Here is a 15788-nt window from a genome sequence, read left to right on the forward strand (position 1 = left end):
AACAAATATTAGGGCTGTAGGAGATAATAAATTCACCGTGCTAATTTTCTTCATATATATCTTTTACCTAATAATACTTATTTATACATATTTATATTATTTTTTTATTGTTTGTTATTGAGAGACATCTATATCTTAAGTTGTTGAATCATTATAGGTACCTAGCAACATTTAAACAAAATGCACTTCATCTTCATATCTTATATCCATTCTTGTTTCCATAATAAAAACCAGATGGCGTTACAAACAACTAAGGACATATAAAGCCCATATTAAAAATAATTTATACAATATTTTTATAAATTAAATTTATTTAAAGAATAAAAGCACTATTTTAAATTATTTTATTTAGGAAGATCTAACAAAATTTACAAATTATACTACCTATCGGTTACTTTCTTAAGTATTGTAATAAAAAATACATTCATAATAATTCAATACAAAATAAAAATATTAAATGATTAATATAATTTTACAAACAATTAATAAATAAACTATATAAATAATTACTATACATAATCTTTTTTTCAGCTGTCTGCATATTGTCTATGCAACAAAATACAGACAGAAAAAAAAAAACAACGTGTCTATAGTTTTATATTTGTGTCGAACAGAAATACGTCGAGAGATACGCCGGTGTACAATTTATTTCAATTATAATGACTAAGCCCGCTGGCCTCAGTGCGTTATATTGCTTGGTGTAGTGAAATCGTTTAACTCGAAACTAAAATACGTTTTCCATTCTGTGTATTGCGAATAATGTATAGGAATGAAACGTTAGTGACATACAGTCTTGCAACCTTGCTTGTGGTTATGGTTACAAGAAAAAGTGTATTTTGATTATATTTCCTTGTGTTTTCTTGTTGAAAACATTAGTGAAGTATTGTTGTAGACTGCGTGTGTAAAGTCGGTGTTATGTCGGGTGGTCGGAGTATTGATAAGGAGCGCAAGTCGCCCAGGGAGAGTGGTGAGGACTCGGAGGATGAAAGCGAGATCCTGGAAGAGAGTCCTTGTGGCCGATGGCTGAAACGCAGGGAAGAGGTAAGCTTTAATTGTATTTTATCAATTTATATATTATATTTTATATTGACACGCAATATAAACACTTGAAATGTAGGCCAGAACAAAGATGTCATCAGCTGATTTACAAGGTTAGCAAATATTGTAAAAAATAAGACGCAATTGCAGTTTTGTTTTCAAAACGTCTAATAGAATTGTCTTTGTGTGTTTCTGTTCCATTAGGAATTGAAAAGATATGTTTTATAATGATATGCATTTTACATTTCTATAGTACAAACATTGGATGAAATTTTCTTAATAAATTACTATATAATTTTTACAATTTTATTGTATTTATATCATAATAGTTATAATTTACATTATTATGTAGTAAAAATACCTAGTTATTTTAAATTCAAATTAATGTTCTTATTATTACATAAAAATATGTAACCAGTTAAGAAATATTTGAATATTAAAAAGCATTAAATCAACATTTTAACTAGTTAATTTCCATATTTTAATATAATAGCTATTGTGGGATGGTATCTCACTGTAAATACAATCAATGATTGTAGGTTAATTTTCTACTTGGAAGAATAATTATATTTTTAATTCTCTGAGTAAAAAAATTGAAACAGATTGTTTCTTTTTTTGATATCATTAAAGTTTGAAGCTGTTTATTTACTACAAATATCCATTTAATTCAAATATATAAACAAATTTCTACGAGCTTGTTATAAAATAAGTTGAGTTGCTGAACTCAATACAGTATTGAGTTTTGCATTGTTACCAGTGCTGTGCACAACAAATGCAAATTATCAAATGTCTGAGTGGGGTTTAGATCCACAATCAATGCACTTACAATCATAAGTTATCCTGCTGCACCACAACAGCTTGTTATTTTTTTTGTGACATTAAAACATTGTCATAGTACATATAATTATTTCTTAACACCAGATTTCAAGAACCATACCATACCATAATTATTTCTTAATTTTAAACTCATTTTTTTCTTACTTTTCCCTAAACATAGATTAAAGATAAGATATGATTATTATGAAGGCATTGACAACATATAATTCAACCTAAATGAATAATATGATTGAAATTGTCCAATCTAAGTAATTAATATAGATTATATTGACTAATAAACCTGATTTACTTCTAAATAAATTGTAGCTAACAGTAATTCTTGAAGTTTACCAGAATAAAGAAGAATCTGAGACCATTGTTCTTGTCTGACCACATACATGGTTTTCACTTTGATCTCCGTTCAGGGAAAATGAAATATTTTTGTTTTTTTTGAATAATTGCCATCACTGTTAGATAAAATGCTTTGTACATGCTATGAGAGTCTACATGCTACCCTTGGGTGTGCTACATTAACCTTGTATAAATAGTTAAATATATTTTTATATTAAAATTGACTTAGGTATCATGTTTATCTGTCATCATTAAGTTATAAATTTTATCTGTTGTTTCAATAGATCTGTTTTATTGTGACACATTATATATTATACCACTTTATGCTTCTTTGAGAAATTCTTTTTGGTTTTAAGATATTATTTGATAATAAGTATAACTTAATATGGATAGTTGTGGAGTCAGTTTATAACATCATCTAGGTATATGTTATATTTACTTTTTAACTGCAATGGAGACTTGATTATCCCACTCATATTTATAAGGATTTGGTATTGTCTGAACTACCCACTTGGTACCTGTCTTTCAATCAAAGGTCAGCACCGGCTAGACGGGCAGAAAAAATCTGATATTATAAGAATATTATACCCTTATTAATATCATTGTAATTATAATTAATTATCTATTATCCGCTCAATAATATTATTAATATTAATAAGGATTATTATTAATATTGTAATTCAGTGGCACAAGTGTATCTGTAAGTGCAATGAGTGGGGGTTTGATTCCTACTGCCACAATAACAGCCACATGCTTATATTGCATTTGCTGTAGTCAGATATTAGTTAGATATTTTCAGTACAATTCTCAATGTTCATATGAAATGATAACAAATAATACACTTCTCTAGCTTTATTATTTTATTTAAATTACAAAAAAAATATCAGCACACTATTCAACAAACAGCAGGGTAGGCAGAGGAAACCTAGTGTTAAGATACTCCGTTCCTCTCTTTCTGCCGATTTCTGGAGGCATTGCGTGTTGACTGGCGGAACTCAACGACTTGCTTTGCCTCGACACCAGAGCGAAGAAATGGAAATGTAAATTTATATAAATATTTCATTTTCTCGAATAGGGATCGAACCAGTCCAAAAACCAGTCACGTTTACAGTCACACTTTGTGCCCCTGCGCCACGACTGCCCTCGTATCATTTTATTTAGTTCTACATTTGTGACAATTTATAATTTTGGTCTTTACTTAACACTTCACCAAACATCTTTCAGCAATATTGCTTTCGATCGTACAAAAACAAAAGCTGTTCTAGATTCAAATTATGTTTCTAAAAGGGAAAAGCATCCAATATATATCGTATTTGCTGTATTTAGTAGCGTAGATTACAACTTGACCATCAATTGACGATATTAGCAATAACCTACATTATAGTATTAACAATCCTAGTAGTACACGTAATTAAGTGTCTCTCATTAGGCTGCGCGTACGCATTCAATTAAAGTGACTTTCCCCGCGCTCGCGCCGGTCACTGACCGACGTTTCGGCTTGCGCAACCCATCACTGTCGCTTTCTAGGCTCGTCTAAGTTTTAATGCCTAATCGATTATATCTTAGTAGCTCTGACGAGATAACTCTGGTACAGTGGATGACTAGAGTCTAGTCACTAGACTAACAAACAGAAAAAGATTATTTTCAATTCTAAGCAGTATGTAGTGTAGTTCGTGAGATAAACCCTTTCAACCAAAAGAACTCTACAGCTTTATAAAATTACTGTAGACGCGACGGTTGTGGGTTCTAGTCTCACTCGAGAAAATATAATATATTATATTTTTAATCTCTTCGGTCGAAGGAACGGAGTGACTTAACATTAATTAGGTTCGCTCTGCCGACTCCAATACGTGCGGGATACATCGTGAGGCTGATAAGAAACTTTTATTAAACAATCTACCTACAGCTGTAATACTTGTGAGTTGTGACGTATTTTAAACAATGTTTGAAAGCGTGCGTATCAAATTGACGCAATTATGCTTTTTATGCGATTACTCACATTATGACGTATTAAATCAGTCATGTTAGCTTACTTAACTTATTATAATAAATTATTTTTAAATATATTTCTATTTATTTTAATTAAATACAATTTATATAAGGCAACCTTTTAAATGTATTATGTATTGCACTAAATTATTATGAGATATAAAAAATTGTATTTTATTTTTAAAATTTAATTAAGAACAAATAATAATAAAGGATGATCATTAAAAAACTTTTGATAATATTTATTCATAAACAAAAGATTGTAAGCATTGATTATATCTGAATAAAACAATTAAAATTTAATTGTTGCAATAACCATAACACAATCAAGATTAATTTAAGTTTTTAAAATTTGGTGTGTAGGTTCCTGCAGTTTCGTCTGTGCGTTGTCTGTCAGTCCTAAACTACTTTTTGAAGAATATATTAACCTAAAGAGAATTATTTCTATTTAATAGATCCAATAACTTAAAATACGGTCAAAAATGTATATTATCTTACAGTAATACAACAAGATTAAACGACTTCATGGAGTATTGGGTGCCGTCGTCGACGTCAAGTCAAGTAGAGTGCTAATTTAATGAGCACCTTTTCTAATCGACTCTGGACTGTCAAACAATGACGTCCGCGATTTTCCTTGAAGCGTAAACATAGATATTCTTCTGCGAATACGCGGTTTGTAAACTGTAGTATTGAGACGTTGTGTATACAAATTGTTGGTAATTGTGTGCACTGTGTTTATATGTTCGTTTTAGTTTCTCGCTCTATCCCGCATATAGTAAGGAAGGCAGAGGGAACCTAGTGATGACGCTCCGTTACTATTGCGTGTTGAGTGGCGGAACTCGACCCTACGCTTTTTTTATTATTGTTTAATTTAAAGCACACCTGTAAGAGGGTAAACAGAGACAACCTAGTATCAAAACACTAATCTCCACGTCTCTATGTTTTTAAAATTATTTTATTATTATTAATACTAGCTTCAATGATGTTCTAATATAACAACTTAAAAATCGTTTCAAGTAATAAAGGGTAATAAGGGTAGGAAAAGTAATTACACTACAGCCTAATAAAATGCCCGAAAACTCATTTCTATATGTTCGTATAACAATATATAGTAGTACTGTGTTTTCAGCTCGACTTCGGTACAATATTCGTAGAAAATCAATTATATGTCTGGCTGTTTTTGCTTACTCTTTCCTTCCTGTATTTTATAGTTCTAAATAAATAATCACGATTCTTTTGAAAGTTTACAAAAAAAAAAGTAGCTTGTACGCATTGTTAAAGTTTATTACTTGATTTTATATTTTTTTAAACTTATTACTTTAGGAGGTAGTTTTTGTTGGCTCTAGGTGTATGACTGGCAAAGGCAAATGGAGTGTTGGTTAAAATTACTTATCATTCTTATCAGGTTCAGTTCAAAATTATTTTCTCTACAGAATTATTTGATATTATTATTATATTATAATTAATATTATATTATTATTACAAAACGAAACGAAAACTAATTTCATTTTCACATCAAGCATTTTTTTTTCAATAAGAATATTGTAAGGCATCTTACAGTTGCCAAAACACTTCTGGTAGTAAATGTAGCGTAAAAGTGCGCTTCACATAAAATAAAATATAACAAACAATGAGATTTGTACCTACACTATAGCAGGGTTCTCCTGCGCCATTAGCGGCACAATGGCACAGGCGTGGAACTGTAAACATGACAGGTTGTGGGCTCGATTCCCACTTGAAGAAATTTAATATTTTCATTTACGTTCTCTGTTACCGAGGTAAAGCGGCGTCGAGTTCCACCACTCAACAAGCAGTGCCTCCAGAATTCGACGGAAAGTAAAAAACAAAAGTGTTTTAATCGGAATGGAGTGTACACTAGGTCACCAGGATCCGCATATGTACAGAATACAGCGTAAAGCTTAAAAAAAATATATAGGTATTTCTTTTTCCCGATTCGGTTAGTCCGATCTTGTCAAATAGAACTACTAAAAGTAATATATGTAATATGACATATGATACATTTTAAGTACCATAGGTGATTCTGACACTGACTGACTGGTACAGCGGGTTACATCAGTAATTAATAATTAGTCTTTTCGATAACTGAGATTATACCGTTCCACCAAACATCATCTTCAACTTTGTAATATCATACTCCAAGCTACCTCCGGTATTTGAAATGTATGTATGTTATTTCTATTTAACCACGCAGGCAAAGCCGCAGGTAGAACCCAGTATATTATATATAATTAGCGGTATGACAATCGGACATCTGTCTATCTGTCAACAGTTGAGCGCTATTCCTCTCCGGCCTTCCTTATACCTATCGTCAATTGTCAGATTTGTGACCTAGACTCAATGTCGTATCTGTTACTTTGCGAATAGTTGTTTATATATATCTTTAAGAGATTTGAAGGACTTGTTGAGTATGCAATGGAAATATAAAGTTAACGCTGTTTTGGAGTTTAATAATTTTAATTTTGTTATGTGTTGTTCTACACACACCTTTTCTAAATATGTATTAAGAATAGCATCTTATCAAATGATAATTGTAAGCAATTTTCTCTGGGTAGTGACAATTTATATAGACCTCCTTACAGAGATGCTCACAACATAAATTTTAACAAGCGTATGAGAATCTCCAGGTACCTTAGTTACGGCTTAGTGGTCAGAGCCCTTGTACGGCTTCCAAGAGACTCGGGTTCAAATACGTTTAAATTCTTATACGTTTCCTAAAAAGGTTTACTTTTGTAAAAAAAGTAATTTTAATATTGACTGATGGGTGCTGTTGATGTTAGATAACATTGATTAATCGTTTAGAGAACATTGTTTATTAATTATATAAATCTTTTAAAAAAATACGGTAAAAAAATAAAAGTAAAATTTAAAAGTACCTATTATATTTAATATCTTTTTGCTATTATATTTAGTGACTTTTTGACTTTATATTTTAGAAGAATTATTATATAACATATAACACTAATATAAATACCAGAAATAATAAGTAATACCCAGAAATTTGACAAATACTCTCGACTAGAAAATATATATCTTACTTTTGTGGTCATCAAAGCTAGACCAACCATATTTTTAGTAGACTATAAAAAATTATGTAAAATTTAGAGAGTGCCATAACCCACTACAAGCCGACGAACGAGGGACCGCTTAATTTAATGTAGGTGTACTCAGGAATATTCAGGGTGCGTCATCAAGAACGACGGCATAGCTTCATTTGGTCTAATCTGTTTAATGCTACTTAGTAAATTGCCTGAGATTTATTGTTCAGAGTAAAAACTTGCTATTTCTTTTTGGTTTCTTAATTTAAATTAACATTTTGACTATGTTAAGACCACAAGTTTAATTTTTACTTACTTAATATTTATGTGTACGTTAGGTATATTATATCTCTATTTATTACTTATAGTATAAAAAAACAGTTACTATTTTTTCGCATAACAGGGTAAGCAGAGGGAGCCTAGTGTAAAGACATTCCGTTGTCCACCACGGTTCATTTACCAGAGTGGGAATTGAATCCTACAGGTCTAAGTTCCCTCTGCCTATCCTGCTATGTGTGGGGTACATTGTAAATAAATATTTTCTTAAAGGTACACATACGTCATGTCTATATATGTTTAGATGTAAAAATTTATATAAAGTATTCCGTATATTTAGATTAAATAGATACATGCAAGTTGAAAATATACACACTGTAATCATAAGCTTGAAGTAGAAACATTTTGATACATTGTAATTTATATGTTCATGTTCGATAGATACACAGATAGACCACCACTGTCCGTTCTTACAACATCATCATCAGGGATTCGATTTTATCCGAGTAATGATCACCGTGTAGGTTGATAGTACATTTATTGGGGGTTGACGTAGAATGTGTCATGTGTGCTCTTGACCAGGGGGACAACGCCGCGGGTGAAAGTATGTCCTATACAAAATATCTAGATTCTATTTTACCACAATACCTCACCTACCTAAGAAGTGTGCCACGTGACACATTTTATTCACCGGCAGATGATTCATCACGATATGTTCTGTTTTTTTGCCATCATTTTTTATAGTCAGTTCAATATTATATTAAGCTCTTAACACGTGGTATTAAAGCTCACTATGACTCTCATGCTCTGACCACACGTCTCTAGGTCAACTTTAACAGTTAAGTTTGACGGCACTCTTGTCCGAAAGTGAAATTACTTATAATGATAATCTATTTATGAATTACGATGACTCGATGAAAGTTGCATTTCTTATCGACTCCGTTAACCAATCATAGTTGAGTATGCGAAATCTATTGAACTTATAGGTTGATTTGTTTTGACAAAAAAATAGATGTGATTATAATAAACAGAAAAAATTTAGCCATGTTTTACTTCGCTTGGACCCGATGGTTTTTTAATATAATTTATATTGAGAAAAAAACTATTGATAATAATTTAAAACATTGGAATGGAATGGAATATAAAGTATATTATTTTGAGGTATGTCTGAGTACAGACGTGACGAGTGATGTTGCCTGTTGTTGCCTTTACCTGTAAAGTATCCTTTCTAGACAAAATTACTATATCAATTTTACCTATTATTAGACTTCCGCGAAGCTGTCATAGAAGTTGACAAATTAAATTATTAATTTGAATACTATCGCTAAGTGCTATCGTTTTGTTTGTATTTTAAGATGTACGACGCGTTAATTGCTATGACAGTTGTCTACAGTCCACACGGCGGTGTTGCCAACATATAAATTAGCATATACCTACATTACAGTAGGCATGTCATTCAAACGATGACACATGCATTAGATTTTAAGCCGTGAAGATATATTTATATCTTTATTAAATACGCGCGGCCCTCGCGCTACTTCGTCCGCTTGAAGTATACGATTTTTTAATTAAGTTTACTTTAAGAAAAAATAACAATTTTATCAAGTAGGAATTTTGTCGAACAAAATATTTTAAATTGATGTAACTTATTTATTTATGAATCAATTGTAATAAATAATACAGGCACACAGACAAACAGACAAAAGTTTTAAAAATCATAAAGGAAAATAATTGATTCCTTTTTGTGGAAATCGAACCCACAATCGTCGTGTTTATGGTTAAACTGCGCCATGACACCCTCAAGTATAAACAACCTTTATGCCGAGTCTTCGACGACATCACTCAAAATTTGTGATATCTTACGAGCTTTTCCTTTTCGTGTGGGTATTATCGCGTTTTGCACAAAAACAATGGCACCGTTGCACGCGATCTGCAACTTATAGCCAAGTTTTGTTTTCTTATGTAAGTGTCTTTGTTTTAACATGAAAGGGTCATGGGTACGGGTTCAGTTCACAAAAAGGGTAAATGGATAATGCTTAAAAGCTTATGATACGCTTTGTAAGTCTAATCCACAAAGGCTTGATGCTTTTAAAAGGATGTCCACAAAGAGTATATTATATTATTATTCCATTAGACTAATATAACCTTTTTTAATATTGAAGGTATCTATTTGATGGCGAACCAGTACTAAATCTTCTCTGAGGGCCCTTCGGCGAGTTTTTGAGGAACCGCGCTTTTAGTGCCGGAAGTCAACACCGCTCTTTGCCTTAGTACCAATAATAACCTTATCCAAAATGGATATCGAACCCACACCGTCGTGTCACTAAATTATACTTATATTTAACTTTGCAGTGTCATAGTATTTTATACGCAACTATATCCAGCCCCGCTCTGCCAGAGTTATTTACATATTAAATAATGCGGTTCCACCTATAATAGATTAAACTTATGTATTGGTTCCAAGCGAGTAGCGAGTATTTAATGCCGCCCTACTTGCAACTTTATCATTTGTAAGAGCGCAAGACCACCAACGCGCTCTGTAAATGTGACTACCTGTGTATTTATGCTCAATATTTTTATGTATTACTAGCGACCTCATCGGGGCTTCGCCCGCTTGGACTGCAGTATTACAGTTAAGCTGTTTCTAGAATAAGCGTGCACATACGCAAAGAAAAACCGATAAATACTGTTATTTTTGTTTATATATCTTGTATAAACAGTTATCATTTTATAATATGTATAGACTAGCTTTTACGTACAGTTTAACGCCGTGCTCCAATGGATATAACTAAAAGTGCACCATGGCCTTCTCCGACAAAAAATCTATCTAACACAAAAATATATATCCAAAGCATTTACTTAACACAACAATTCGAAGCTGTAAGTAATTAACGCTTAAATGTGCCATGTGACTCATAAACAGCGAACTATTTATTTGTTCATGATATTTTCTACTGCTTTCCATAATTCAGTTATTTATATTGTAATGTTTTAGATAACTTGCATATCGATATTTCAGGTAGCATATTATCCATACCTATATTATAAATTCGAAAGTAACTCTGTCTGTCTTTTACGCAATCAGGGCCAAACCGCTAATTTAATTGTGATATAATACTCATACAGGGATACTTGAGGGTCTCGGGATGAACATAGGATACTTTTTTTTCTCATATTTGTAATATTTTCGATATATACCAATATATTAAAATACTTATTAATTTGACAACTGTGTTAATAACAACTGTCGTTGCTAAGCAACGATTTACAAAGTTTGTTGTTAGAAAACGTCACCCAAAATGAGCTTGCTTAACGCATCTCTCTATTGAAAACTGAAAATAATTAAATAAATATATTTAATAAATATTCTTATAGTTCAAGCGGGCGTAGCCGCGTACGGGTCCACTAGTTTATTATACATTCTTTGTTATTTTTTATTATTTGCGGCATAATTATATTATGTAACATGTTTACTGAGGCCAGTGGCAGGGTAAGCGTACGATTGTAAACGCGATACGTTGTGGGTTTTAAATCCCAATTGAGAAAATGAAATATTTTAATATTCCTCCTCGCTATACTTCCTCGCCCTGGTAACGAGGCAAAGGGAGGCGCCGAAGCTGTCACTCAGTCGAAGCTTTCAAGTGACCTTCGAGAACACTGTATCGATGATTTTGGAGGAGAGGCATGTTATTGTAAAAAACATGAAGCAGTGTGGTAGATTTGAGACTTCAAAGTTTTATGAATGATTACGAGGTGATAAGAAGCTTCCAACCATCTTCTCTATTCAAATTAGGATGTTTTTGTATTATAATAGCCGCGCGGATCATTCTAGGGTTATATCTGTTCTCTCTAGCGGGGACGTGCGAAATAATTTTTCCAGTAAAAATCGCATACACAATCATTGAGTGGATATTACCAGCTACACTATTAAAGTGTGTTGCAGGTTATAAAAAGACGAGTTAACTAAAAGAATTGTAGGAATAGCTCCACAGTACCGCAGCGCTGGGCTCTCATTAAAGCTCGCACAGTGTTTCCCCTACATCCCTCCGCTCCGCCACAATTACGCGCAGCTACCTGCATATTTGCATCCACTTAATGGATTGCAACTACGCAAGTGTAAAGAAAAATTAAATCCCTTTGGGTTTACTAAGAATGAGTACTAGTAAAATGATTTCTGAGTATGAAATTATGTTTTTTTTTCTAAATTTATAGTAGAATGTAAGTAGTTACCTATTTGATTTACATATATTTTAAATTTATTTGTATGTGACAGCTAGTGTTAAAATTGGTTATTTGCCCCTCTTACCTAATGCATCGAATCAAGTGTTTTTAACTTTTTACTTAAAAACTTCCAATTACAGTAGGTTTTCAAGTTCACGCTGTATCCCACATATAGTAGGGTGACAGAGAGAAAGGGGCTCGGGTTCCTGACTTTGCGAGGTGATTAGATGGAACTCAATATTGAAACATACTGTGGAAGATATGCAGTGGTAGCGAAAATTTATTAGTACGAGTATTCTATAATGCTCATTTTAAATAACGAAAAGTTAAAGTAATAAAAATGCCTTACTGTAATAATAACAGTTTAAAATCCAGGCAGACCTAAACACTATCCAATTAGATAATCTAGCAAATCGCCCAAACACAAGCGTCAATGTCGAGGTCGCGTCAATGTCGTCTCGTCTTATGGTAATGTAACTAATACCTTGCTAATTTTAAGTCCATTATTAAATTTATATGAAAATTTTACTAATATATTAATATTAAACTTGTTTTCTTATTATATACTTAATTATTTATGTATACTTCAGATTACTTCTAGAAAGATATTTAGAAGATACACTTATATTATTGATTGATGTTGGTAAGTATTGTATTTTTTGTATTTTACTAGTCGTCGCCCGCAACACGCAGTGACCCCAGAATTACGAACTTCGAGCGGAAAGTAGAGAACGGAGTGTGGAGTGGAGAGTGAGAGTGTTCTTTTTGCCTACATAAATCAACTATTGCTAGATATGTCGTTACAGGTAGCTTCGTTTCAAGTTAAATATCCATCTATACCATTCGCATGTAATGGGATGCTCTTAAACCTCTTTGTATTTATTAAAGATGTTTATGGCGTTGGGTTTTATTTTAATGGCCTCTTTGAAAGTGTCTCTTTTACTCTATATTTATTATAATTAGTTCAGATTATAGAATCGTCAGGGAAAATTATATATACAGTAGGTACATGTTAAGGATAATAAGCACATGGTTATGATTTACGGTTTCGATCCTCACATGAAGAAATTATATTTACAGACAAAGCTGAGAGTTGAATTCAACCACTCAATACAGTGGCGAAAATTGACATTGACCTTGATAATTCGACAAAAAGTGGAGGATCGAGTCACTGTGACATTAGATACAGGTAGTGCCCAATACGTGAATATGACAGAAGATACGTAGTATAAGTTCTGTACTGTTATATGCAAAGACGAACGAGAAATAATGGAGAGAAATTTTGCAAGATTTTAAAATTATTAAAATTTAAAGTGTAAGTAATACAGGAAATGGGAAATAAAATTTTATGTTCCGTTTATCGATATTGCTTACTTTGACACTGATCGTATCATAACAAAATATGTATGATAATAGTGAATCAAAAACGAATTCGAGTTACTGAGTGGCTGAACTCGATGCTGCACTGTTATTTTTTAAAGCGAAACTAATTCATTTTCCTTGTGTGGGAAATGAATCTACTACCATCGCAGTGAAAATCGCTCTCACATTGCGCACATAAAAGAAATGCCACCTTTTCTGAAGGTTAACTCGGTTCAGCCAAGCTTACAAAGTCAAGGCTCTCGCTGACTTTTATAAATATTTACGTCTAAACACTAATAAGGCATGAATATAACTGCTTTTTTCAACGCGATAACCATTTCATTAACCGTACGTTCACCTTCGAGTGGTCTAATTAATTACACCCATTTATTATATTGGCACCGCTTATATAATGTTGGTTTGCTCGAACTTAGGAGCGCGTCACACTTGCTTCACGCTCTATCCCGCACGTAGCTGGGTTGACAGAGGGAACCTGGGAACCTAGTGTTAAGAACCGACAACCTGTGCGGTTTACAGTCGCACGTTTCTTTCTGCCCCTGCGCAACGTCTAACTTCACTTGGAGTTATAGTAGAACTATCACAATGAACATTGTCGGAGGTGAAAATCAATAACTTTGCAGGAGAACCTTAAAATCTATGTTTTTTTTATATACATACGGCTAAATTGAAAGTTCACTTAACTATTATAACCTTTATTGCGGTCAATAATTAAATATTATCCGCGGTTAATATTATTTCAATACAAAATTGAAGCTGCTACTACCACAGAAACAACGCTAATCTAACTAAAACATAATTCCATCTACTTATATCTTAATAAAAATTATTTAATTATTATATTATGTAAGAAGTAAATGTATTTTATATAAGTAAGTAAATTTTGTATAATTTGTGAGTAAATTATTTACATAATGACGTGAAACAGAGATAACGTTTTTTTAAATAATTAAAACTCTTTTTTTTTAATTGAACAGCTCCATACATATATCTTCACATACTGCGGAATCATGACTCAGTGAGAAAGCATCTGATTGGAAGCGCAAAAGTTGTGGTTCAATTCTCATTTGAGGGAATTAATATTTTCATTTGTCCGCTCTGGTAAGACAGAGTGCTGCGTTCAGTTATGCAACTTAATATGCGTCTTGAGTCTTGAATTCAGGATGTGAGGGGAGATTAAAAGATTATAAAATGTTGTTTAATAATGTATCATTCCGTTTTTCCTCTATCTATACATAGAACAACATAGGTAGACCAAATTCATTCATTATCACACTTCTTAGATAACATGAATCAGTTCAGTTTTTTTCCATCCGTACAACTCAATGGCGTCCAATAATAGATTAGAATAGAATAGATAAAAACCGATCGCTCGAAATGCAACTAGCTGCGGCCCGGCGCGGCGTGGCTGTGAAAGTGTTATGCACGCGCCCAGACGGCCGCCAGACAAGAGAAAGGTGGTTGTCTAAAGAGACGCTGCTCAGTGGCCGGGAGGGCGGGATCAATGATCGCGGCGCGGCTTCTAACTAGTTCCCATAGCCCGCTGAAGCGTTTAGAAATGTTCGTTTAGGTTCACACTCCGTTATCTATACAGCGCCCAGCGAGTGGTGGAACTCAACGCCGCGTTTTGTGTTTAGAAACGCATGGTGAGTCGCTCAAGAACATGTAAACGGTACCCATTTAGCAGAATATTCCCATACCGTATTTTAACTTCTACTATATAAACTATATTTTTTAGTTATTAACTTCACAGTATATTCCGCATACAGTAGCTGAAACTTATTGTTAAGACAATCTGTTCCCCACTTTCCGGCTTTACTATACATTGCAGGTTAATAGCGGAATTGTTACCAGAGCAACGAAATATAAATATTTCACACCCCTAAATCGAACTCGCAACCGTCGCGTTTATAGTAAGGCGCTGTGGGCGCTGGCAACTGCGCCACGACACCCTCAGACGTACTACTAGATACCTAGGTATTTTAATGTTTTCCGGTCGTTACACTGTTGGCCTTCTAGTTTCCCTTGTCACTTCTTAACTGGTTGTTAATGGTCGGGATTTATCTTATCTCGCACAGGCTGTCTGTGGTTGTGCGCACTCTCGTGCTTGTAGTTGTTACCGAGACGTGGATTCTTTAGGAATGTTTTTGTGATAACGCTGGTATAATCTATGATAACTAGGCACTTAATATGTTATTAAGGACTATGTTTGAGTAGTTAATATTTTAACAAAATTATTTTATCGATTATAATCTGAAAATGATTTTAAAAAGCTGAAATTAAGGTATCTCGAATGTTCTACAGGAGCGACAATAAATCAGCTTTACCATTTCACATCTTAAAATCCATTCTGACACATTTTCAGGCCACTACTAGTTCTAACTCAAAATTTAATATAAATTAATCGAGTTAATTCTAACTCATGACAGTTACAAACACGCACATTATGTGAATTAACTTATACCAATCAGTACTATTAATCTACACTACTGACTTTCTCCAAGTAATGTCTATAATATCAAAGGATTACAATATCTAATGCATATTTTATGGCTTTCGCTCAGATAGGAGAAAGGCACAACTAGGTGTAGGTACAGTACGGCCGATGTATCGTGGCCGCCTTGAAGTCAGGCTTTCCGAGTTCTTGCGCACAGCACCTAC

General features: G+C 33.1%; 1 protein-coding gene across 1 annotated transcript in view; it reads left to right on the top strand.

Moving 5' to 3' along the window:
- The first annotated feature begins 591 nt into the window (after positions 1–591).
- Positions 592–15788, top strand: part of Madm (MLF1-adaptor molecule) — a 60114-nt gene continuing 44917 nt past the window's right edge. Inside the window, exon 1 of the mRNA XM_085205415.1 lies at positions 592–1041. Coding sequence (XP_085061541.1) covers positions 916–1041 — 126 coding nt within the window. The 5' untranslated portion in view covers positions 592–915. The remainder of the gene's footprint in view (positions 1042–15788) is intronic.

The sequence above is a fragment of the Heliconius melpomene genome, chromosome 20 (assembly GCF_056956725.1).
Source record: "Heliconius melpomene rosina isolate 202511_hmr_F chromosome 20, ASM5695672v1, whole genome shotgun sequence".
NCBI classification, from domain to species: Eukaryota; Metazoa; Arthropoda; class Insecta; order Lepidoptera; family Nymphalidae; genus Heliconius; species Heliconius melpomene.